The following is a 26,108-nucleotide window of genomic DNA, read 5'->3' as shown; positions in this document are numbered from 1 at the left end:
TTCATCAATAAATTAAGATCAGCAGAAAGCTAAGCAGATTGTGCGGAGGGAGGAGGTCACTATCTCGATAGGAGCCAGTGACAAAAATGTCTAAGTCACAGAAGGCTGGCTTTGATCAACTCATCTCTCTCATTCCCAAATGCCTATTTAGATCACAGCTTTCTCACAAAGGGGGACAGTCATTAAGCAGCCTTTCTTCCTTTATAGCAATTCTATATCCTTGGGGCCAAATTTTAATTGTGCTTCCAGAAACAAGTAATACCAGGGATGTAAACTCTAGACACTGCAGGGAAGTGACCAAAGAATGAGAAACAGCTATAGTTGAAATTAGTCATTATTACAATCACGTTTGACAAAGCAAATAATACAGAGAATTTTAACATAGTAATCCAAGTTAGAAACACTGCTTTAGAAAGATCTGAAGCTGAAACAAATATTTGGGGTACCTAGCGGATAGAGTATAGGTGCTTGGAGTCTGGAAAATCTGAGTTTGAATCCTGCCACACACTTAATGACTGTGTGATCCTTGGTAAGTCACTTAACTTCTGTGCCTGTAAAATGGGGATGACAATAACATCTGCCTCCCAGGGTTTATAAGATAAGATAATAATTGGAAAACACTTAGCACAGGATTTGGCACATATAAGCTCTAGCTAAATGTTGGCTATCTCTAGGCCTTCTCCCCTGGGAACTTATTGTCTGACTCTCTCCTGAATCACTACAATAATTCTGTAGCCCTCCATTAAAATGCTTACCCTGGATTGGTGAGGGTTCCACCAGCACCAAAACTGTTGCCCCAGCATTTGCTTCTCTGGTCCAGGGAGGGAGGAGCTCCAATTCCAGATGACAGAATTTGGAAGCCAGTGAATCCTGGGAGACTGAGGTGAGGAGGAAGTAGGTTCCAGGCAGGAGAGATAGGAACTGCAAATAGAGTAATTGGCTGACATAGTGTGTGAAGGAAATAAGCCTGAAAAGATTGACTGGAACTGATTTGTAAAGGGCTTTATATGCCTCACTGAGAAATATATATTTCATTCTAGAAACAAAAAGGAGCAACTGAAAATCTGAGCAAATGAATGAACGATTATGAAGAAAAAGCATTTAATAAGCATTTACTATGTGCAGAGTATTGGGAATATACAAATAGAAAACAAGACAGTCCCTGTTCTGCAGGAGCTCACATTAAAATGGAGATATAGAAGACTTTGGCTGCAAGTAAAATAGAAAGGTCCCAAGGTACTTAGGTAGACTAGCATCTTCTTTAATGTCATTTCTACTGATAGTCATATCATTATTGCCCATTTGACAGTGCTAAGGACTTTGATGGAAAGAACTTTATGTTTTGGGTCTTCAGTGGCTATGACTGCTGAGAAAATAGGGGCTCAAGCACCCACAAAAGAGGTTATCAGGTTACCTCTCCACAGATTGGAGTATAGATGTAGTGACTGAGAAGGAAGCAGGGCCAGTAGTTGGGAGGGTGCTGCTACTTCCAGAGCTTTAAGACTAGAAGTAGGGCTGATAGTCCTGGGAATACTGATATTCCCAAGGCTCTTGAGTTCAAGGTTCTGAGTTGTCTCTATTGGATTGGGAGTGGGGAGATGGTGGCAGTTGGTGGGGATATCTGGTCCCTTCTCCACATGAATTGCTCCTCTACTTGATAGCTATAAGGGGCCACTCTTAGGGTTCTTGGGCTTCCCTGCCATTGGTAAAGAGTTGATTTAAAAACTAGCAAGGAAAATAAACTTCATCTCCATGTGATTGCTTCCCTCAATAATGGCTGCAGAGTCCAGGCTAGAAACTAAGCCAGTGGTCTGGGAAGCACTGTTATGCTCATGGAGAAGGACCCAGCCTTCTCCATGGTCTTTACCCAGGATGATGAAGGGCAGCTGGGTGGCACAGTGGATAAAGCACCAGTGCAGGAGTCACGAGGACCTGAGTTCAAATCTCACCTCAGGCACTTGACACTCAACTAGCTGTGTGACCTTGGGCAAGTCACTTAACCCCAATTGCCTCATCCTGGTCATCTCCAGTCATCCTGATGAATATCTTGTCACTGGATTCAGATGGCTCTGGAGGAGAAGTGATGCTGGTGGCCTGCACAGCCTTCCCTCATTCAAAACAAAGTCAAATGCAAGTCATGTCATCATTTCTCTGATGGCATGGTCTTCATCAACAAAGGACGAACACACCTGGGATGATGGCTCCAGAGGAATAATATGTTCAGAACTATGCCAAAAAAAGACTATTTTTGCAACTATGTAAAAAGATGGGTTAGAGAGGGGAGAGTGGAAACAAGGAAACCAGTTTGGAGGCCTTTGCAATAATCAAGATAGCTTATCCAAATGATGAGGATCTGAATGAATGTAATGGCTATATGAGTGGAAAGCAAGGAGAGGAAGTGGAATCTACAGGGTTTGACAAATGACTTGGATGGGGAGGTGAAGGAGAGGGGAAAAATATTAATCCCCAGCTTTAGTGACTAGAAAAATAATGGTGTCCTCCATGGATATAGCCAAGTGTGGGAAAGGGACAGGTGTAAGTGAAGAGATAATTCAGTTTTGTACGTGCTGAAGTTGAAATGTCAGTGGATCTCTACCTATTGATGTCCAGTAAGCAGTTACTGATGTGAAGTTTCCACAGGAGACACATTAGAGTTGGTTATATTCCTGGGATTTATATGCATAGAAATGATAATGAATCCATATGAGCTGATGAGAGAGTATAGAGAGAGGAGAGGACTTACGCCAGAATCTGACAGGAGAGAAGTGAACAACCAAAGGAGGCTGAGAAGCAGTCGGACAGGTAGGAAGAGAAATAGGAGAAAGAAAGCAGTATAAGTTTGTTATCAAGGTTGAATGTGAAAATGTCCAAGGAGATAGCCAGGCAAAGTGTCCTAAGAACATTTGGAAGGGGAGAGACCACTTTTAAGTTGAGGGAAGAAATGGGGAGAATCTTGAAAGGCTTCATGGAGGAGGTGGCACTTGAATTAGACCTTGATAGAAGAGATGGATTTTAAGTCTGAGCCTTGAAGAATGTGTGCTCCAGGTAGAGCCTATGCAAATTCACAGACCAGAGAGGACAAAAAACAGGGTTGGAGAGAGCTGTGCAGATTTTCGGTTGTGTTGATATATTAAGTCAACAGCTCAGATCACTTAGAAAATAGCACATGCATCTGAACCAATTATTTTTGAGTGAGTAACTCAGACATTTTCTAAAACTGGTTCTAAAAGCAGGGTCGCTGGACAATTTCTTGAAACACAAGGCTAATGGGGGACCTTTGAATCTGCCTTTGAGAGAGAGGTGGGGCATAATGTGTGTGTGTGTGTGTGAGAGTGAGAGTGAGAGTGAGAGTGAGAGAGAGAGAGAGAGAGAGAGAGAAAGAGAGAGAGAGAGAGAAAGGAGAGGATGAATGGAGGAAGGGAGGGAGGGAAAGAGAATATAATAGTGGAAAAAGCACTGAATTTGGAAGTCAGAAGACCTGTATTGAAGTCCCAGCTGTGACATACACTAGCTGTATGACCGTGGCCAACTTATTTGACTCCTGTATACTCTTAATTTAATTTCATAATCCATAATAATAATACTTATACTTCCTACCTCATCCAACCTAACAGTGTGGTAAGGAAAAAGCACTTTAAAACCTTAAGTACAGATGAGCATAAATACAGACCAGATACCCACTCACACAGTGCTACACCCCACTTCACTGTAGGCCAAAGACATCAGCCAGTAAGATCCTCAGAAATAAAGAGAATGTAAGACCACTTATGAAAAGGGCAAATGGAAAATAACTACAAAGTACTGAACTATCTTGCAGGGAAGGCAAAAGCAGAGTCCAGTGAATGGAACGGAAACATATTGACAATAGCAAAAAAAGAAATAATTGTTATATTGACAATAGCAAAAAAGAAACAACCTCATTTTCATATGAGATCCTGTGAGTACATTGGCTCCCCTTTTGCTTACTCAGCAGAAAAAGGAAGAGGCGAGAGAAAGATGAGGTCGACACACCAGAATGCAAACGCTTGCACTTTGCTTCTCACTTTTCCTTTAAACTCTTAAAGAATTTGAGGTTTTTGTTTGTTTGTTTTTCTAGTGTGGTTTTAAAGTTTTGTTCTGGAGTTGTTTTCTCATTTGTTTTTAAAGGAAACATGCTGGTAAGAAAATCAAGAGGAACGCCATAAAACTTGGAAGGCATGGGGTTCTCAGTGCTATTCCAAAGCAATTGGCATCCTAAGATCAGAAGGCTTGAGCTTTCCCTGAAATGCCCTCCTGCTTGGTAGTCTTTTCTTTATCATAAAGTAAAAGATTCTCAAAGAAAAAGAATAAAGATCTTTTTTCCTTTGAAAAGGAACACTTCAGATTTCTGGTTGGGGAGGCTGCGTAATACTGTAGAAAACTCCCTCCCCTTCCTTCAAGCTATCATCGTCTATCTCTCCTCCTTTTTCTCAGCCATATTCCTAGAAAAAGCTTGTCACCCTTTCCTCTCCTTTCATTCTGACTTCATCGTTCCACTTCAACTCCTTTCTCCAAAAAGAGAAAAATAGTACCAGTGATTTCATATTTGCCAATGGTCTTTTCTCAGGCCATGTCCTGCCTGACCTCTGTCCTGTATCTGATACTGGAATATTCTCCTCCTGGATACTTACTCTTCTTTCTCTGGGATTTTGTGAAGGCATTCTCTTTGTCATCCTTCTACCTGTCTGTCTATTCCTCAGTCTCCTTGGCTGTCTTAGCATCCATATTATAGTCCCTAATTAGGACTGTTCCTTTAGCCTCTTGGGCCCTCTTCGTTCTCCTGGTGATCTCATCAGCTCCCGTGGGTTCAATTAGCATCTCTATGCAGATCTGTATACCCAGCCCTATTCTCTCCCCTGAGCTTCTGTTCCGCACCACCAACTACTCACTGGATATGTCAAATTGGATTTCTCGGCAGCTTCTCAAACTTAATATGTCCAAAAATCACTTTCTCCCTAAACTCACCCCTCTTCCAAATTTCCCCTTTTCTTGACAAAAACACCACATTCCTCCAATCTCAAGCTTATAACTGTGGTTGCCTTCTCATAAGTCCTCTACCCACATCTCTGATTAGTTGCCAAGTCTTGCCTTTGTTACCTCCACAGCACCTCTCAAATCTAATTCCTTATTTCTGCTTATAGAGAGCCCCAACTTTAGGCCCTCATCACCTCATCTTAGGCTATTACAGTGGCCTCCTAACTGATCTGTCTGCCACTAATCTGTCTCCACTCTAGTCTATCCTCCAAACTTGTGCCTGTTGTATCTAGGATAAAATATAAACTTCTCTGTTTAGTTTTATAGCTCTTCACAACCTGGCTGCAGCTTTTCTGGTCAATCTCGTGGTATGCTGCTTCTCCTCCTGTACTCTGCTGAGCAGACCTTCTTTCTGTTCTGCACACGTGGTAATTTAAATCTATGCCTTTACATTGTCTGTTTCCCAGGCCTGGAATATACTCTTTCCTCACCTCCAACTCATAGAATCCCTTTCTTCTTTCAGGACACAGATCAAAAACCACATTCTACATGCAGTCTTTTCTGACCCCCTCTACTAGTGCTTTCCATATGTGTGTGAGTGTGTGCGTGTGTAAATATGTTTTATCTTTAAATTTTTTTTGTGTGTTTATACATACCCTTTTTGTTCCGGCACTAGAATGTGAGCTTCTTGACAAAGAGATATTATTTCATTCTTGGTATTTATAGCTCCAATGCCTGGTATAATGGCTGGCACACAGTAGGTGCTTAATAAACATCTGTTGTTGTTGTGATGCCTATAGGACGCGGGTTAGTCTGTGCACTCCCAGTTTGAGTAACATGGACATACCCTGTAGGAACCTCTGGAACCTGGCTAGATTGCTGGTGAAAGGAGGCTACTAACAGAGCACATAAGTGCATCAGAGGAGTACAAAGTGGTTTGTAAAGATGTGGGTTCTACCTTAGTGCAAGGGGAGCTGGTTTGGAGGAGTTATTTGAGATGGGCTTTAAAAGATATAAAGGAATAGGTCAAGAGAAAGAAAAAGACATCCCAGGTATAGGGAAAAGCATGAGGGTAGGAAAACAGTATAGAATCATAACACCTTAGACCTAGAAGGACCGACTGATGTTGCTTATCTGGTCTTACCCTTAATTTTCCTTACGAGTAAATTGAAGTGCAGGGAGGGAAGCTCATGAATATCAGTCAAGACTCAAACCCATGTCTTCTGACTCCAAATTCAGTTAAACTCTTCCTACTCTGTGTGTTGAAGGGATGGAGGGTAATGCAGTTTGATTGCAGCAAAAGTATATGACAGAATAGTATGAGAGAATCCTGATAGTTTTCTAGGAAAATTATAGAAGACCTGGAATGCCAGGCATAAGGATTTGAACTTTACTCAGTAAGGAATAGGGAGCCATTGCAGATTTTTTGAGCAGAGGTAAGGCATTATGAGATTTATGCCTATGGAGGAGGGTGCTGGTACCAACATGAAGGATAAATTAGGTTCAAATGGAGGCGAAGGGGTATAGATTTCAGACATTGAGATGGAGATGTAATGTAGTAGGGTGGGAGGGGAAAGGGAAAATGAAGAACTTGTATTTTTCCAGGGGTGGAAACAGAGTGAACAGCAGGAATGGTGATTTAAGTTCTGGGAAGCTCTGCCTAGTAGTCCACGTGTAAGGAAGCCAAGAGACCAGCTGGGGAGTACTTTCTGTCCTGTCCATTGGGAGAGGAATATGAGACAGCCCACAGTCCTAAAGCAACTCTTTTCATTCTCTGTGCATTTCAGAGCCTGAATCGCAGAGCTATAAATCTTCATCCTGAGAAACATGGATTTTCTGTAGTACGATTAATTTTTTAAAAAATTGAGATGGCAGGGTAAAAACTGACCGTATTGTAGAAGGGAACGATTGGGGGAGAGAATTGAAAACACCACCAGCCAAACTTCTGCTGCTTATGAACCAACCTGGAGTGCCACCTGGTGGCTTCTGAAAGGATAGCACCCTGTTCAGCCTGAATGTCCACTACCATGAAACTAAGAGAGGGTCTCTGCCCTCAAAGGTCTCTCAACTCATGGAGCCAGGTCTAGTCAATTCTAACTCCACCCTCTTCTCTCCATTTCCATAGCTATAACTCTAATTTAGGCCCTTATCACTTCCTCCTTGAGCCATAGCTGTCACCTCTTGATTGGCCTTACTGGTTATAGTTTCACAGAGCTACCAAAAATGTATTCCTAAAGCACAGGTCTGATCTTGGAATTATTCTCCTGCTTGATAAACTTCAATGGCTCCCTATTACTTCTATATAAACTCTTCTATTTGGCATTTAAAGCTAAGCAGTTTCAGTCCACCTTACCAGACCTATTTTACATTACACTCTTTCATACACAAAATCTGTCATATGGTAACACTGGCATTTTTCTTATTCTTCATATACAGCATTTCGTCTCCATTGCAGTGTCTGAAATCTGTCCCGCCTCTTTCCTCCATTTCAACCTATCTAGGATAGCAGGGTGTTAGGAAAAGCTACTCCCACCATCTCTTTTCTTTCCCACCTTCCCCAGCTTAGACTGTCCCAGATTCCTTCTGAGATGGCCAGGCAGAAAGAATACTACCACTGGGTCCTCTAACCCCTTCCTTTCTACTTGCCTCTGGGCCCCTTCCCTGTTCACAAGATTTAAATTGCATATTGTTAATAATTCCATTCCTTTTGATGAGGTAGGAGGGCACTGGGCCTTACCATCTGCTCTGCAGTCCCTTGATGCCGTTATCTTAATTATTTAAATAACCTGAGGAACCTCTGGGCTTTTCCATTTGACCTGAACTCTTTTATGTGTCATCTCCCCCAGTTACACTATAAGCTCCTTGAGAGCACAGGGCCTGTCTAGCTTTGTCAGTTTATATCTCTAGTTCCAAGTAGAATGCTTGGCACATAGTAAGCACATACTTTTGTGGTTGTACATTCATTGTTTTTTTCATTCATTCTATTTCTTAGCATCCCTAGCTTCTCTCAGACCTGCTCAAGCACTACTTCTTCCATGAAGTTTTTCCTGATTTCATCCTCTATTAGTGCCTCCCCCCCAAATTACCTTTGTAATTTCTGTAGCCACAGGCATTGTACATGGTGTTTTATCTACAGAATGTAAGGTCCTTAAGCAGAGACTTTTGGTTTTTGCCCTTGTATCCCCCCATGCCTGCCATAAGACCTTGTAAAATGCTTGCTTGATTGATACAGAAATGTCATTTATTCTTGTTGCTATTACTGAAGGACTTTAAGGGTTTCCCTGAGAGAGAGGCAGGAGAAGGCAGCATGTGTCCAGTGAGTCCGGCTACTTTCACCACCACCTCCCTTCAGACCTTGAGCCCTGTTTGTAGCCTGGCCCTCATAGCCAAAGTCTAGGGAACATGTGACATGGAAACTCACCTAATGAAGACCTGAATAAAAGGTTCTTGGCACATGAATCCTTCACATGGTTAAATGGTTCAAAGTTGGAAAACTATATGATTTTTTTAACAGGGAATTGGTCTTAGTTGGATTAGGTCAAGTCCTGTCCAGCATTGAGCACAATGCTTTGTACGCAGTAAACACTTAATAAATGCTTTGCTAAATGATTGATTCATCTAGTTCAGTCTCCTCCTTTTATAGAGGAGGAAAGAGAATACAGAAATTGTAATGACTTGTATTGACTTGTACCAGATCACCTAGGTAATACATATCAAATCAAGATGAAAACCACATCTTCAAATTTAAAATGAGTGCTCATTCCACCAAGCTTTCCTCCCTGCTATGACCTTTAATAAATCAGCCTAATCTCTCTGCTTCTCAGTTCCTGACCTATAAAAGGGAAATGATAATGCTCTTAGAGGACTGTGAGAAGAGTATTTTATAAACTTTAAAGCACTAAAGAAATTTGAGGTATTGGTTTTTTTCCCCTAGACACCTGATTTCATTGATATAGAGAATGCCCCGGTAATGAAACTCACTCTATGAGTGCAGATTGGGAAATATTCTGCAAGTGGTTGCCTTTGATAGTAATTTGGGGGCATTGGAAGACTTGCACATAGATCATCCGGATTCCAAGGTGTACTCTGTATCCACAATGCTATGCAGCTTATTGAGTTATTATTATTAATTATTATTATGTAGTGGAGATAAGGCAAAAATAACTGTGTTACAAGGCAGCACGTGATGAGTGCAAAAGAGAGAACCAGAGAAGCATCGAAAGGAGAGAGATTGCTTTCATCTAGTAGAGATCTGGGAATGCTTTATGGAAAAGAGAGATGGCTTCTGGATTGGTCCTTGATGGTAGGAAGAGATTCTATTAGAGGTAAGAGTGAGGTAAGGAATACATTTCAGTTATGGGGTGCATAAGCAAAGGCATGAAGCCAGAGGCCAGAGAGTAGACCAGGATGGCTGGAAGGAGAATAATGCAAGGCAGCATGGCACTGTGGAAACTTGCAACTGGTTGACCTTGGTTCTGATTTCACATGTGCCACAAGTCACTTTACCTCTCTAAACCTCACTTTGTCTATTTGTAAAAGGGGAAAGGTGCTTTAAGGTTTACAAGACACTAAAGAAATGTGCCCAATTTAATCATCACCACCACCACCACCACCACCACCACCATCATCATCATCATCATCATCTTGTTCTCTTTTTCAGTGGAATTCGAACAGAGACAACCTGAGATAAGTTGTTATCCTGCACTTGTATTCTTTTATATTTGGACTCTCATTACTCAAATAAATTTTTGTTCTCATCAATTCAGGAATTCTTTGTAGTGATATAGATTAAAACCATTGAGGCCCGCCTATCCTCTGTGACCCTCAAAAGTTCACCACATTAGGTCAACCTAGTGTGCTGCAGGTCTTCCTCAATGAGCCCACCCCACCCCTCACCACCATCTTTCAAGAGTATTGGTGGAGTCCTCTGGCTCTCCACCTTTCCATCATCTTTCATTCTCGCCACATGAGCCCATATTCTCATCCTATCAATATTCTTTATGGATGATGTCCCTTTATTCCTAGAATATTCAACATATGGATAAAATAACTTTTTTATAGTTGAATGAAAGCATTGGGGTATAAGTTTGTCCTCTCTAGGCTCTCTGAAAGCATTCCTGGTACAGCTCCAACAGCAGAAAAGACAGTGGGGATGACATTGCCCCTCCTGCTGTTGATCATCTTTGCTATCTCCTTTGCTGTATTTTGAAAGCTTTTGGTTCCATGAACCTTGGAGATTATGAGTATTTGGTATGATGACATCTAATCTTAAAAATATCTGTTCTTAAGTTTTTGTGGATGCCTTATATCCAGGGGATTGTGGGCAGCAGTTTGGTCTGCTGTTCCTTTGTTCTTGAGGAGAACCAATGACATTATGACAGTGATGTTTTTACGTGTGAGTCCATCGGATTTAAGTGAGACAAAGTCATCAGCCTTCCTCTCTCCTTCAAAGTCATTGGAGTCCATTGGCAAGACAAAAGTCAAGATAACTGGCCATGGCTCAGGATCAGCAGTGTGGTCTATGACAATGCTCTAGGTCCAATATAGTTTATTGGTTGCATTCGCAAAGATATTTTGAGGTCTGTATTTATAGCATGAGCATTTGTTGTTTCTCAGTCCATCAAAGACAACGAGCTTCTGATGCGTAATTCTAGCCACAGTTCTAGGTCATGTCTGACTAGGTAGCTGCTACATTTTTATAGTTCCCAGTGATGTGGTGCACAGTTTCTACCATTTCCTTGCAAAATTTACATGTCACTAAGTCTGGTTTCTAGGGGTAATGACTGATGCTATATTGCTGTCATAAACCTCACAGTTTCTATAAACAAATCTACATGATTCAGCTATTTGTTCTATTGTTATTATATCCTTCTTTTAAATTACTGTGAGACAAGGGATGAAGGTATCACTTAATAGACTTGTTTTTGCTACCATTCCTGAATTGCCCCAGCATGGGAGATAAGGAAGTGAACCGATTCTGAAGTCTTCCTTATCTAGGCAGTGGCCCAGTTTTTTCTCTCATAAGCCCTTGCAATGAAGCTCCACATCTGGGTAAACTTGGTCTGCTCACTCTCCTCCAACCACACCTTACCTCTTCCCACCTCTTTTTGGTCACACTCTTTCTAATAACTGAAATCCCTTTTTCTTCTGTTAAAATCTTACCTGTCCTTGGAGGTACACAGTTTTAAGTTCCCTGCCTCTGGGAAATAGTTTCTAGTCCACGCTGGTCTCTCCTTCTTCTGAACTCCTTTGGCTCTCAATAACTGTCCTAATTAATCATTTGGCACTTTTTATAACTCATTGTAGGGTTAGCTATCTTTCTGTATATGTATGAAAAGAAACTACAAAAATATCTAAAGGAAGACCTTCATTTCATTTACTAGATCCTCTGTGGAGGGTCTTGAATTGTACAGGATGAGTTGGTAAGTACTACAGTCTGTACTGGTGCAAAGGTCATAGATCTGCTGAAGTATTGGAACCACCTTGTATACCTCCATTTAAATTCTAAGTTCCTAGGAATGAAGGAATCTGTTTATAAATATCCTTCATGATACTTGATGTCTAAAGAAGGGGCTTAGGAAATACTTGTTGATGGATTGGTGAGTCAGGGTTGGTCACCTAATGGTCTTTTAAGCTGGTCCTTAAAGAGCAGGAGTTATTAACCTGTAGTCCACAGATCCCCACACTTGAATAGGAAAAAAATTACATTTGATTTTCATTAATTTCCAACTGAGATTTAGGACTTTCTTCAGTTATGAGTTTTAAAAAATGATATTCAGGGAAGGGATCCATAGGCTTCACTAGACTGCTAAAAGTGTCCATGTCACAAAAAAGTTAAAAATCCCTTGTATAGTGGGTGAATCAAGAGGGATACAGGAGAACATGTTGGGCTGAACATGGAGTAAAGCCAGGCTGTAAATCAACATCACCTTCATGAATCTGAGATTCTGATTAGTTTGAGAGTGTCCTTTAACTTGTCTCTCCCTTGCTTCTTGGCAAAACCAGACATGTCCATAGGTAGTGAGATAAATGAAGCCTGAACTCCTTACTGCGCATATAGCATACAACTTCACAAGTGGCTGTTAAGTAGGCTGCTAAAAAAATAAGATAACTCCTTCCCAGGAGATGCTAGGAGAAGCATCTGTTGTTTCCCTTTCCTCACCCCAATGCTGACTCTATGCTATGCCTGACTATAGCTGCAGTCTTGCACTCACATCCAGGCTCCTCATTTTAAGAGGAAGCTTTTGGTCAGCCCTTGAGGAAACTGATCTAATCTAGACCATTAAGAGGCTCACTAACCAACTAGAATGCATCCTGGTGAGAAGTGTATTCCCCGAGGAAAAATTCAAGGAAGTTAAAAGCTGTTTTGCCTGTAGACGTCTTGGAGAACACGATTTCCACCTTCAGATAGCCGAAGGTCAAACCGTGGAAAAGGAGTAGATTTACTCTATGTGGCTTCAGAAGGGAAAGGACAAGAACAGAGATCAAAACTGATTTCATTGGCAATGGAAGTTTCCAGAGAGGAAACTCCCTCTACCAATGCAAGTTAGTACTTTCTCTGCAGCTTCTACTTTAGAGGAATATTGAGAGATTAAATGATTTGTTCAGGGTCTCATAGTTGGTATTTGTCAGAAGTGGCACTTAAACCTGGGTCTTCCTGGCTATTTTCAACTAAAAGGAGAAAAATAGGTAGAAAGTATGGAGGAGGGGACAGATTTTAGGTGCAGTGGGGCTTGACCGTTGAACAGGGCACCTTTTTCACATATCGGCATAATGAGGAAAGCATCACAGAGAAACCCTTGAGACAGGAAGGGACCAGGTTTGGACATTTATGCCTGTAGGTTACCCTGGGCATCTCTACCTTTGTTGGGGCTGTTTCCACCTAGTGTTTAACCTGGGAAAGGCAGTGTAACTGTTGCTTATGTGTTTGATCCTGGACCTTTCCATGTTGCTGATGCTGATTGGTCAAGTTCAAGGTGAAAGAAGAATCTAGTACTTACCTCACTGTAGTAAGATTTCTTGGGAGTTTTCCTTCATGTTTATTTCCCTCCTCCCTGCTGGTATGACCTGTGTTCTGGAGAAGCATCTGAGAGAGTACATGCTGCGCATTTTCCCAGGAGCATATTGTGTGTCTGTGGATGTTATTGAACCACTCCAGAGTCTGGGCACAATTGCTTCTATTTGAGAATTACTCTGTGATGGTGAGCCTGTGTCTTAGATGAAGCAGGATCTGTCAGTGCCTAGCACCTCCCAAGTGAACTCCCTCACCCTAGAGGTCTCTATGTAGAAAACAGATGATTATTTATACGGTATATTGTAGTGGGGGTTTTTGTTTGGATGTGAGATTCTGTGATTCTGTGAAATGGAGACCTGGCAGATTCTTTTAGGTTGAAGTTAGTGGCAATGACAGCCCCAGAAGAACATTTCAAGAGACTGCTCTGGTTTAGTTAGAGTAATTGTCACTGCATCAATTGGATATCCTGCCCAGAGCATCAGTTAGCCACCCCAGGAATAAGTCTTTGCCTCCCAGCTCTGTATCTTACTTTGGCTCCTCTCTATCTAGTCCTTTAAGTTTACTTTTTAGTATTTTTTCTGGACTATTATTCCCATATTTATAATACCATTATTCCATTTTATAGATTTGGAAAATTAGGAAAAAAGGTTAGGTGACTTATCAGTTATTTAACCATGGATGAATTGGATTTTGTACATTTTGACTAGAATCCAAGGGTGTTGAATATTCATTGAGTGGTATGGAGTAGGAATCATACTGGACTTGGAGCCAATGGATCCGAGCTCAAATCCTAGCTCTAACACTTACTAGTTGTACAACTTGGTATAAGTGACTCACCTTTCTAAGTTCAAGTTCCTCATCTACAAAATGGGCATGTAATACTTAAACTAACCTACCTCACAGGGTTATTATGAAGAAAGTGCTTTGTAAGCTTTAAAATGCCACCGTAAGGTAAATTGTTATTTCTGTTAGCTCTATAAATATATCCGTGTCTTTCCCTATTTCCTGGGGCTATAGTAAAGATGCACTAGTCAATAGCTGTCTTTGGGTAGTATATTTCAGTAGCCACAGAAGTAGTACTTTGTGGTGGAGGGGAAGGTGGCAGTTTTTATTTTTTATGTACCTAACAGTGTCTTTCTTTTTCTTTTTCTCTTCCCAGCTATGTGGCTGCGGACTGTTAGGGGTGGGCATCTGGCTCTCTGTCTCCCAGGGAAACTTCGCCACCTTTTCCCCCAGCTTCCCGTCACTGTCAGCAGCCAACCTGGTCATTGCTATTGGCACTATCGTCATGGTGACTGGCTTCCTGGGCTGTCTGGGAGCCATCAAGGAAAATAAGTGTCTCCTTCTCAGTGTAAGTATATTTCTCTCTTTTTCCTCCCAGTCCTTTGCTTCCTAGTCTGTTTGGGTTGTGTGTATGTGGACACATATATTTTTATATGTGTGTATACCTATCTATCTGAGGTTTATATCTGGTTCCAAGGGAGGTAGTTCTGAAATATTGTATCCTGTTCACTCCCTGATCCCTTCCTGGATTGGTTTGTATCATTTGTATCAGCATTTTGTATTGGTTTGTATCAGCATTCCCTCCAAAATTGGTTTCTGTCATTTGGCCCCTGTCTGTTGTCCATGCCACCAGTTCCCCCATATTGTCAGGATCTTTCCCAGGAGTCTCCTCTCAGGAATCCTGCCCTTGTGCTGGTTCTCCTGACTCCTTTGTATCGGGACCCTCATTTTTGTTTTTGTACTCAGAGATCATGTGGCAACTTTTCTTCTTTTTCTAGTTTTTCATAGTCCTGTTGGTCATCCTCCTGGCAGAGCTGATCCTACTCATCCTATTTTTTGTCTACATGGATAAGGTGAGCTGTTGGGACAGGAGCATGGTAGGTTGGGGCTTAGCTTTCCTCCTCAAAGGGACTTAAAAAAACACCATACAACCAGAATCCTTTAAAACCATAGAGTGTAAGAGCTCGAAAGGCCTTTAAAGTCCAGTCTAAATCCTTCATTTTTAGAGGAAGAAACTAAGGCCCCAAAAATATGGATGGGGACAGCCTTGCCTTGTGGAAAGGACACTGGATTTAGAATCAGAGTCTGTGGGTTTGAATCCTGGCTCTTACACCTTTCTACCTGTGTGACTCTGGGCAGTTACTTTACCCTTTGGGGCCTTAGGATACTTATCTGTCAAATGAGGAGGTTGAGCTAGATGATAGCTAAGGTACTTTTCCTCTCAACTGTCCAAGTCATCTATCTAAGATCACATAGGAAAGCTGTGACTATACCCATATCCAGCATCATGCCTCCCTGCTTTAATGTTCTCTGTTCGATGCCACAACCCAAAGTTTTGATTGTGACTGTGGTCCTTCCCCTGCCCCTCACAGGTGAATGATAATGCCAAGAAGGATCTGAAAGAAGGGCTGCTCCTGTATAACACAGAGAATAATGTGGGCCTGAAGAATGCCTGGAACATCATTCAAGCTGAGGTGATGCAGTGAAGCCCAAAGGTCTAGGAGGAGCGGGGGATTACTCTGGGGATACAGGATGTTTGTATTGTGATTGGGGAAGCAAATAGCACTTTCTGCATTTTGACAAGAAGAGGAAAAGCATGGTCCTTGGGCATGCTATCCAAAAGCCTGCTTTGTGGAGGCTGTCCCTACCTGGATTTGGAAGTCTACTGGTGTAACCAGGATTGAGGAACCAGAAACAGGGTTTGCTGGGATCAGAGCTGGACTAAGCTATAGGCAGACTGTATGGAGGTGTATTAGGAGGCCTCAGTGGATAATCTTTGCTGATAAAATGGTCAGGATGGTGTCAGAGCCCCAGATAATCCAAATGGGAAGCTAGACCTTTATATTTAGAGTTTTTGAATAGGTTGAAATGAAAAAGCTTGATTTAAGTGATTGGTCCAGGAACAGTGGAATAAAGTCATAGAGACAAATGTTGGTTCAATTTCCTAAAAAGAGGGGTCGGAGGTTGGGGTTATGGTCTCACCAGAGGACTTCAGAGAGGGGGTGGGAAGGGCTCTTCCAGAGAAGGGGCCCAATAGATATGGGTTGGAAGACATGCCTCCTCAAGTCCCTTCCAATACAGAGATTCTGTGATTCTTCTCTAAGTGATTTTTGTGATTTTGGAACATATGTGTGATGGGATTTATACTTGCAGTAGATTTGCCTTCCTTATTATATTGAACTCAGACTAAAATGAATGCCTATCTTTGGCACTGCCTGCATGCTTAGTTTCAGAAAGGCTTGGAAGCATGGAGAAGGCTGTCAAGGAGAAGCTATCCAAGAATTACCAATTTACCACATTTAACCTACAAAGCACATTATGTGCACATGGATAATCAAGAAGAGATTATGCCAAAAGAGAAGGAACCTCTCCCACTCTTCTCTAGGTCAAACTTTGAGGGTACTAGTGCCCCATTATGGACATGGCGAATTTTATCCTTCTGCCTGTAGGAAAGAGATCAGTGAGATCACTCTATATTTCTCAGATGGGGCAAACTGTAACCTGGAAAGGGGAAGAGACACCAGCTTGTGTATAGGGACTGAACATCTATGCTTATCTATTAGTGGTAGCCTAAGAGACAATGACCCTAAGAGGAGGAAAAAAAAAAGTAGGAGACAGTATCTTCTAACGTCCCTCTTCTTTCCTTACCTCTTGGCAGATGCGATGCTGTGGGGTCACTGACTTCACAGACTGGTTTCCTGTGTTGGGAGAGAATACAGTTCCTGACCGTTGTTGCATGGAGAATTCCCAGGACTGTGGGCGCAATTCCACCACCCTTGTGTGGAAAACAGTAAGGACTAGAAATCAAACCTTCCTTAAATCCCACCTTCCTCCTAGTAACTAGTGGGTGAATCTAGGTCAGATCTGAATGGTGAGGGAAGACTGGGGCATTAAGGTGAGAAGGAAACAAATAACCAGTCCCATTTGGCTTCATGTTCCCTTTTACAGCCCATATGAGGTAAGGACCAGGTTCAGGGAAGGAGAAGGCAGACCATATAGGCATAGTCTGGGGTTAGAAGAGTACACCAAAGGAACTAAGAGAGAACTAAGTCAGGGCTGGACATAGAGCTAAGGAGAAGGTCCTAATTGTGAAACTGTATAGTGCAAAGAGTACTCACCTGGTTTTCCTTCCCAGGCTCTTCCACTTAGTAAACTGTGTCACCTGTAGAAAGCCTCCCCAACTCTGTGGTCTCACTTTTCTGATCTATAAACTAGATAATTTGTAAGGTCCCTTCTAGCAATAACATTTTGGGATTTTGTTCTTAGGGCAGGGTGGGAAGAGAAGTAGAGACTGAGGGAGATTCCAAAAGAAGCAGGGTGAAGGGACAGGGAGAAAGAATATGAGGCGAACTTATGTCCAGCTGCCAGCTGATGTAACCTGACCTCGTCTGGTCCTCTCTCCTCAGGGCTGTTACGAGAAGGTAAAGACATGGTTTGATGACAACAAGCACGTTTTGGGCACAGTGGGGATGTGCATTCTCATCATGCAGGTATGGTGTAGGTGTATCTTTTTCTCCCACAGCCCCTATTCCATTCTAGGGTTGAGGAACACCGTAGACTTAGGGGGCATTGGCTATCTTTTCTTTCCATTTATTTTAGAGCGTTAATTTCCAAACTTTAATTTCTAAAAAACTAAAAATAATGACTACTTCAGACACACATTAACAGACAGCAATATGTGATGCTAGCAGTAAGCTATAGGTCTTAATGATTATTATTACTACTGAGGAGGAAGAAGATGATGATGATGGTGATGACATTATATTTACCCAAAATTTCGCAGTAGGGCATGAATGTACTCATAAAAGTTTTATCAGCTTTCTCTTTGATGTAAATTTGATCCCATCATTCTTAACAAAAGCTATTACCAAAAAAAAGATGAGAACACCAGTGACCCCTCCAATTACATGTTCATGTACTTTATACAAAGCTTTCACAGCTTGTATCTCTCAGAAAATCTATAAACACTTTCAGAAAATCAATATTTTGATTCAGGAGCAACAGAGTTGTGCCAAAAAGTCTCAAGGGTATAAAGAGCACCTCATTATCAATTCAGTGATTATTGAACAAGACATTTGAAAGTGCCATAAAATTTTTACCTCTTTTATTGATTATCACAAAGCCTTTGACTCAGTTCCACACTCATGGCACTTAGTCACATACTGCAAATAAATGAAATTGACAGTACTGAAAATGCTAGATTTTTCTCTGTTTAAAACATGCCACCAGCACACTGTCATGGACAGTTGCCATAAAAGGTAGCATTTTCTAGAGAGTCAATTAGTATTAAATCCATTATCGTCACTGTTGAACAGAGCAGTTTGGCTTTCAAGTCAAATAGAGAGTTGTACCAAAACATAATATTAATCACTTGCCTATACATGATTTCATTGAAAAGACCATTAATTCTTGTGGAAACTTTACCAAATGATATCAGAATGTCATTTGGATTCAACAGATGTGAAATTATTAATATTCATTAAGGAAGAATAAAGACTGAAGGCCTTGAGTTTGAATCCAGAGCTGAAATTCAGCCAATGGAAGGAAGGCAGTAGTACTTTTATGTTCCTTCGTCTTCTCCAGATGAGAATCATTGACCATGACTCTCAAGGAGAAAGAGGTTGAGTGACTTAAGAGACTGACTAGAACCATATAGGGGGTGAAATCAAAACTTAACAAGAAGTACACGGTTAGAACATTAATACCTACACAATATCAGTCTTAACATACACTTTTGGTATGGTGAAATGGATGACAAAGGATCTCCAGACAAAAACCTCTATAATGTTAATGAAGCACCAGCCTGAAGGCAGGAATGGAAAGATTAATACATCCTTGCCTAAAAGGAGGAAAAGGATCGATATTTTCAGAGTTTTAATAAACAGATTTAAAAATAATTATGAAAATACTTTTGGAACAAATAGACCTAACTTCATAAAGCAATAGTAAAAGCTCATAACAGATATATGTCATTGGATTTGTCCAATGGAACTGAAAGCAATTTATCCTTATGGAGCCTATGAAGTAGTTAAAATTCAACAATAACATCAAAAGTCATTCAACCAACATTATGTCACCAAAGACATATGAGACACATGTCTGCATCATGTCAGTTTGTCTACAGAAGCAGAGGGGCTTATGAGATTGATTAGGCCTAATCCTGATTAGGCCTTTGACATGAGATATTACAGAAAGTCTCTGTAAGTTGATCATCATTACAATATCGCTGTTAACTGTGTAAAGTGTTCTCTTGGTTCTGCTTACAGTGCTTGGTCAATTCATGTAAGTCTTCCCAGATTTTTCTGAAACCATCCCCCATGTCATTTCTTATAGCACAATATATTCCATAATAATCATATACTACAACTTGTTCAACTTTTCCCCAATTATTGAGCATCACTTCAATTTCCAATTCTTTGCCACCATAAAAAGAGCTAGAATAAATATTTTTGTACATATGAATTCTTTTCTTTTTTCTTTGATCTCTTTGGGATTAAGGTCTAATTATAGTATTGCTAGCTCAAACTGTATGCAGACTTTTTATCGCCCTTTGGGCATAGTTCCAAATTGCTCTCCAGAATGCTTGGACTATTTCACAACTCCACCAAACAGTGCATTACTGTGCCTATTTTTCCACATCCCTTCCAGCATTTGTTCTTTTCTGTCATATTAGCCAATCTGAGAGATGTGAGGTAGTACCTCAGTGTTGTTTTAATTTGATTTCTCTCATTGGTAGTGATTTAAAGTGTTTTTTCATATGACTATTGATAGCTTTAATTTTTTTTTTTGCAAACTGCCTGTGCATATCCTTTGAACATTTATCAATTAGGGAATGACTCTTATTTTTACAAATTTGGCTTAATTCCCTATATGTTTGAGAAATGACACCTTTATCAGAGAAACTTGCTGTAAAAATATTTTTCCCCAATTTCCTGCTTTCCTTCTAAATTTTGACTGCATTGATTTTGTTTGTGCAAAAGCTTTTTTTTTTTTTTCATGTAATCAAAACTATCCATTTTATTCCCTGTGATCCTCTCTGTCTCTTGTTTGGTCATAAACTCTTCCCTTATCCATAGATCTGTCAGGTAGATTTTTCCATACTCCCCTAATTAGCTTGTCAGATCAACTAAATATGCCTAAATCATATACTCATTTTGACTTTATATTGGTATGCAGTGTGAGATGTTATGACCCTTGCTTCTTATGGGTGCTTCTAATTTCAGGTCATCCTCCATTTTTGTCTTTTAGATTCTAGGCATGGCTTTCTCCATGACACTCTTCCAGCACATCCACCGGACTGGCAAAAAATATGATGCCTAAGCTGACTGGCTGGTAGTGCCATCCATACTCTCTCTACACCGGGGAAGAATTGTGCTTTTGTAGCCTCCTGAATACCAGACTGCCATCCCTTCTTTGCATTACCCAACCCTGTCCTGTCCAACAGATGGACACCCCTACCGTTACCGAATCATCCATAGACTTTTGTTGGGTGGGCAGGGTGGGTAGGGAGAATGGGAAGGAAACCTCAGGAGGTGGGAAGTTGTGTGTGTGTGTTGGGGGTGGGGGGTGGGACTTTTCTGCATCCACATCTGTTTCTTTGCCAAAGAAGATGGAGGGATGGGGAGAGGATGAGGTAGAGTGATGGGAGATGCTAGAAGAGCAAACTCCAATATGACACTTGTCCCTCCTTAACTCTCCTTTACCTCCTGCCCTTCTTCTACGCACTGACACTTTGCCTGACCCATAGGGGAAGAGGACAGGGAGGAGGAGGCAGACTCCAGTCCTTGCTGGGGGCTTCTTTCTCTTCACTTCCTTGCTCCCTTTCAAGGGACACAGCCTCTTCTATTTCTGCCACACCTCGCCCCCACATCTATTCCAGAGACCTGGAAGATTTAATGGGAGGGAGGGACAGGAAGGCCCAACCATTTTAAGTAAGGGGCCCCAGGCAATGTTCTTTCTGAGGCATTTTGTACCCTATGATGTATCTTTTTTTTTATCATTTTATTTTATCCGGATTTTGATCATTTGGGATCAGTATTCCCCAAATACCTTTAGGATTAGGTTTATGATCTATAACTTTTTACTATATTGGTTTCTTTGACTTCTTGTTTTTTTGGTGGGGGGTAGTGATGGGTGGGAGGGCATCTATCTGGTTTTAATCTGGAAAAAACACTGTGCTTCGCTTGGGAGAACCTTGGTAAAAATATACTAGATTTTTTCTTTTTTTTTCCCCCTTGTTTTTGCAGTGTAGAGAGGGTGAGATTAGCTGGCTGTGCTGAGAAGCTAGGACTTGTCTCAGTTCCTTCACGTCTGTGAGGGGCTAGACTGGAGGGTCCATGGCCCTCTCAAGGACTTTCCTCTGGGAATATTGCTCCCAATATTTTGGCTTTTGTGAAGTGGAGTAAGTTCAGGGGTCAAGCAAGAGGCAAAGAGAATCCAGTACCAGTGCCAATGGAAGACAGAACCAGTAGGGATGTGAGCTTGGTAAGGGGGTAGGGAGGTAATAAGGGAGTTTGCAGTATTTCTTGCTTATCTCTTTACCAGGAGCTATGGCCTGAGCTAGGATATATCTGCTGCTGTTTTTGTTTTTCTTTTTGTCTTTGACTTTTTGTCTTTGTCTTTTTTTATCCTTCCCTCCCAACCATCTTTGGCATGGGAGACTCTCCCTTCACTCCTTTCGGTCATTCCCATATCAAATTCCCAGACCTCCCCCTTTCTTTCCCCAAAAACATTCCTGTTAGAACTCTTAATCATATACCTCGGTAGTTCAAATGCTGCATTTCTCACATATTGCTGCTTTTCATAAAGGAAAGGACAGATGGAGGTGTTAAAAGGGATCTCAGAGATTGTCTAGGACAATTTTCTCACTTGGCAAATGAACATGAGGTCCAGACAGATTCAAAATTGGCTTCCCCAGGTAACAGAGCCCTACATATACCTTTGAATTCCCAACTAGATGACTGGGTGAGCTAATTCTCCCAAGGCCTGGGGTATCATCCTTCTGAGAGATCTCCAATGTTGATTTTGTCAGAAATCTAGTCTCTCTCCTGCGGGTTTGTGGAATGGAGTGGTAATGCTCCAACAAAATACTAGACACATACTTGACAAATACCTCCATTCCCTATCTCTAACCAAGGAGGAATTAATACAAAATAAAACATGAAAGTCACCAATGTAAAACCCAATTCAGAGTGTTTGCAAAGCTATGCAGATATTCAGGGGCTAGTGGAAAATTTGTCCTTAGCATAACAACCCCCCACCTCTAACCCCTCTTTGTTGGTTCTAGTAACCAGCCCTGAGAAAAGTCTGAGAATCCATGATCTGGCTTCCTCATAGGCACCACACTAGATCTAGGTCGGTGATTTAGTTTCCATCTATCTTTTCTTTTTATTACCTGAGAAATGCCAGCTCAACCAACAAATCCCTGACCATTGGTTTACTTTAAACGTCATACAAATTGGGACCAGGAGTGCAAATGTTCTGGTTTGGCCAAAGCTTCCATCCTTTCCCCTTCTCCCCCCCCTCCCCCTCCACAATTTGCTTGCCAGGGTTCATGGTGATGGGGTCTCTCAAAGGTGGAGTGTAGGAGTCGTATCCTCTTTAGGACAAAATACCATGGCAATGATAAAAGATGCTGCTATTTAGAGAGATAACTTCCTCACCATCAAACCAAGAATGGCAAGGTCTAATTCCTTTGTGTTTGTCTTTTCAAAATTTTTTATTTTCTTTCCTTATTCCCTCCCCTCTCCACCTATTCCCTTCCCTCTCCCCTTGTTCTCTCCCCCTCCCCTTGTTCCTTTCCCTCTGTTCCTTCCCCTCTCTCCCATTCCCTACTCCATCCTTACTCTCCTTCATACCTCCATTACTAGCTTTTTTGGCCTCTTTTTTTTCCTGGTAAGGAGTTTCAGCTATGTGCTTGAGCAACTCTTCCAACCTGGTGAGAGATGACACAGAAGAGAGACTTTGGTGAACTGGTTTTTGATGCACAGGGTTAGATCTGGTGTATCTTAAGTTTTTGACATGGGATGAGTTTGGTTATGCCTGTCGATGCATTTTTTTCATTTATATGAACTTCGGCAACAAGACTGCCTAGAGCAGCAGTGGCATTGTGCCTCCCTATAAGACTTTTGAGAGGCTTTATGAGCCTTTTCCTAGCTTGTCAGCAGCCACAGTCTCTCCCTTTCCTCTTTCCTGTCTGCTTTCTCATTTTGATGTGTTCTCCCCATTGAAGTCTCCCTAAGCATAGCTATTCAGCCATTTTCTGAGTCTACATTAGAGCAAATTCCCTTTGGCTAGATGTTCTCATTGCTTCTTTAAGTAGGTGGGTTGTTCCATGCTGCCTACCTTACAGAACCCGTGATACCACCTAAGGTCAGCGATGCTCAGTTGAGTGTCATTCCATGGGACAGTTTGGAATGAACACCTAATTTTTTGTTTGTCAAAGATGTGAGTTGACATAATCAGCTCTGGTGGTGGCATTTAAAAATCCAGCACTGCCCCCAATATGCTTCTCTCCTTCCCCTGATAAATAAGTAAATTAATCATTAATATTTGAGTTGTTTCAAAAACTAAGAGAAATACATGATTTTGGAAGGTCCCAGAGTGAGTTTTAGGCCTAATGTAGACCTAATGTGTCAACAAATCATTTCAACTTTATTTAAATTGTATCTCTCATACAGAGGAGGACCAGGAAGGGGAGGGTGAGACATAGGTGGGGAAAAAGATTTGAAACGTAGAGATAGGGCCTCTTAAGAGCACGGGGTCAGCAATCTATGGCATGTACATCACTGCCACTGCTCCTCTGCTAGGAGAGTCAGTACTCAGAGCCCCCTTCCCCTTGGCACTACCCTCCCTTCTCCAGGGGGTTGCTATCGTGAACAGTTGCCAGCCCCTAACCTAAAACACATATTGCTTCACTCGACCTAAACCTTCAGTTCTACAGCCTCTCTTTGCTTTGTCTTGGATTGCTGAAGCACTAGTGGCTCAAAAGAACTGATGTGTTTTCCCCTCTCCAGTCCCCTGACCACCCTCGGGTGGAGGTGCTAACACACAGGGATGCAGAGACAGGAGAGGAAGTGATGTGTCCTTCAGTCTCCCCAAGTCCATCCTCTCTTTGCCTCTCATTCAGTCTCCTCCCCATTCCTTTTTCCCTTCCATCCACAACAAAGCAATATTCCTCAAGGTGAGGATCCCAGCCTCTTTAACACTTCACTTCAACTAGCCGGACTATTCTAAAGAGGCATTGGGTGATAGATGACTCCCACTTCCCACCCTCTCCAAATCCCCCTAACCTTTCCATGGGGGCAATAAGGGAAAATAGGCTTGTTGGTTTCTAATGCACTTTTCTGCTTGCAAAGGTCTGTCTGTGCTTTTCCTCCTTCCTGCCCGGCTTTTGTTATTTAATATCACATTTTTAGCATGTTTTTAAATAAAAATGGATAATTTGAGTCAAAAGTACAGTACAGTGTGTTCCCCACATGGCTTGATATTTCTTGACCTTTCTCTGAGTGCTAAGAACTCTCCTATAGGTGGTGGTCCCTGTTCTCTGGGAAATTTCCTTCTTTTTCGTTGAATTTAGCCCAGCATGTAGATTATTGTGGAGTTTCTTCTTCACAAGAGAGGATCAAATCTAGCTGTATTGGTGGGCCTGTGGAGTTCAAGCCAAGTGGGCTGAACCCCAGAGCAGAACAGGAAAGCCTGGGTCACTCTTACAGATTATGGTGAGCACGTTGGGATATACCTGGCGTAGGCCTGCCATCCACACTGTGGACTGGGCACTCTGCATGAGCAGCCTGGTCTTGTGGGGAGGTTTCAGAGGGAGAAAGAAATACCATTGGGACCTTTTTAGTAAAGGAGGAGTTGTCCGGCTGTAATTGTCATAACTCTAGTAGTCATCTATTCTGTGAAAACTTCTCAACATCCCCGGGCAGGTGGGGCGTGGTGTCATGACTGTAGAGCAGTTTGGGGTAGGGCCATAAGTGCCCTCTGGGGAACTTTTTTAAGGTCCTATGTTTTCAAGGCATAGGCACACCTTCCAGCCATGCAAACCTAAACACCTCCCTGCTTTACCAAGCAGTTTCATAGACTGCCCTGGCCAAAAAATGTATCACTTCTTGGTCAGCTTTTCAATGCTGAGCTTTTCTCCCCATTTAAGCAGGCTGGTCTCTGGACAACTGATAAACAGCCCATTACTGGGCCCATGCTTGGGGCCTTTCCACTTGGCTAGGACCTGCCTGTGCTTCTGCTTTGCTAGCATAGCCTTTGAGAGCCTCGGGTCATCTTCCACCATGATGAGATATTTAAAGATGTCACTGGAGGAGTAACAGATAGGGATAAAAGCACCTACAGGAAAGCCTCAGTTCTGTCCAGCTTGAAGGCTTCTAAAAGAGAGAAAGGGGTACTAGGTGGATAAGAATTCAGAGAGCCCCCTGAAGTTCAGTGCGTTTTTGAAGGAGCAGCCTTATATTATACACCCAGATTCCGATTAGACCATGGGTCAGGGACTCCTGCTGCATGGCCAGAAAGGCAGGGCCCTCCAGTCTGATTTCTTCCAGGCTCCTTTATATTTTTCATTCTGCTCCTGCATCTATCCTGGGGCTCCTATATGACCCTTGGTGCTCAGCTCTTTCTATGCAATACCTACCTGAGCCTTTGTACTGGGGATTTTGTATCAGCTTGACTTACAGAAATAAATAATCTTAAACCAAGATGTGTCTGTGCTCCTGTTGTCTATTCTAATTGCTCTCAACTTTTTGGACAAACCGTGCATCCCATGCTCCATGGCAGGGGGCAAGAGTTTGGTGGGTACATGCTCCTCCCCAAGTGGTGACGCAAGCTCTATTCATATGTTTATTTATGTGTAACACACCTCTCCTTGCACCATAGCATGTGCCTACTTGGTATTTCAGGTGGGGCTAGATGATGCCAAACAAGAATCCAAGTTAAATGGCCCAAGGTACTCTGCACTGAATATATAAACTCATGGACATTGGTACTCCCTCACAGGTACAAATCCCAGCACATCCATACCTCTCAGCCTGTGCTGGGAAGTTCTCCACGTCCTCTAGTTCTTTGACGTTTCATAGGAAACAGGGCAGCA

The 26,108-nt window shown here is 41.9% G+C and overlaps 1 protein-coding gene across 1 annotated transcript in view; it reads left to right on the top strand.

Annotated features, from left to right (window-relative positions):
• TSPAN9 (tetraspanin 9) overlaps positions 1-25,716 on the top strand; it is a 109,679-nt gene extending 83,963 nt beyond the window's left edge. The window contains exons 2-7 of the mRNA XM_072654019.1: positions 14,166-14,357; positions 14,788-14,862; positions 15,382-15,483; positions 16,668-16,799; positions 17,416-17,499; positions 20,258-25,716. Coding sequence (XP_072510120.1) covers positions 14,166-14,357; positions 14,788-14,862; positions 15,382-15,483; positions 16,668-16,799; positions 17,416-17,499; positions 20,258-20,329 — 657 coding nt within the window. The 3' untranslated portion in view covers positions 20,330-25,716. The remainder of the gene's footprint in view (positions 1-14,165; positions 14,358-14,787; positions 14,863-15,381; positions 15,484-16,667; positions 16,800-17,415; positions 17,500-20,257) is intronic.
• The last annotated feature ends 392 nt before the right edge of the window (positions 25,717-26,108 follow it).

This window comes from Notamacropus eugenii, chromosome 3 (assembly GCF_028372415.1).
Source record: "Notamacropus eugenii isolate mMacEug1 chromosome 3, mMacEug1.pri_v2, whole genome shotgun sequence".
Classification (NCBI taxonomy): Eukaryota; Metazoa; Chordata; class Mammalia; order Diprotodontia; family Macropodidae; genus Notamacropus; species Notamacropus eugenii.
The sequence above is the reverse complement of the archived record's forward strand: the minus strand, read 5'-3'. Positions and strand labels throughout refer to the sequence as shown.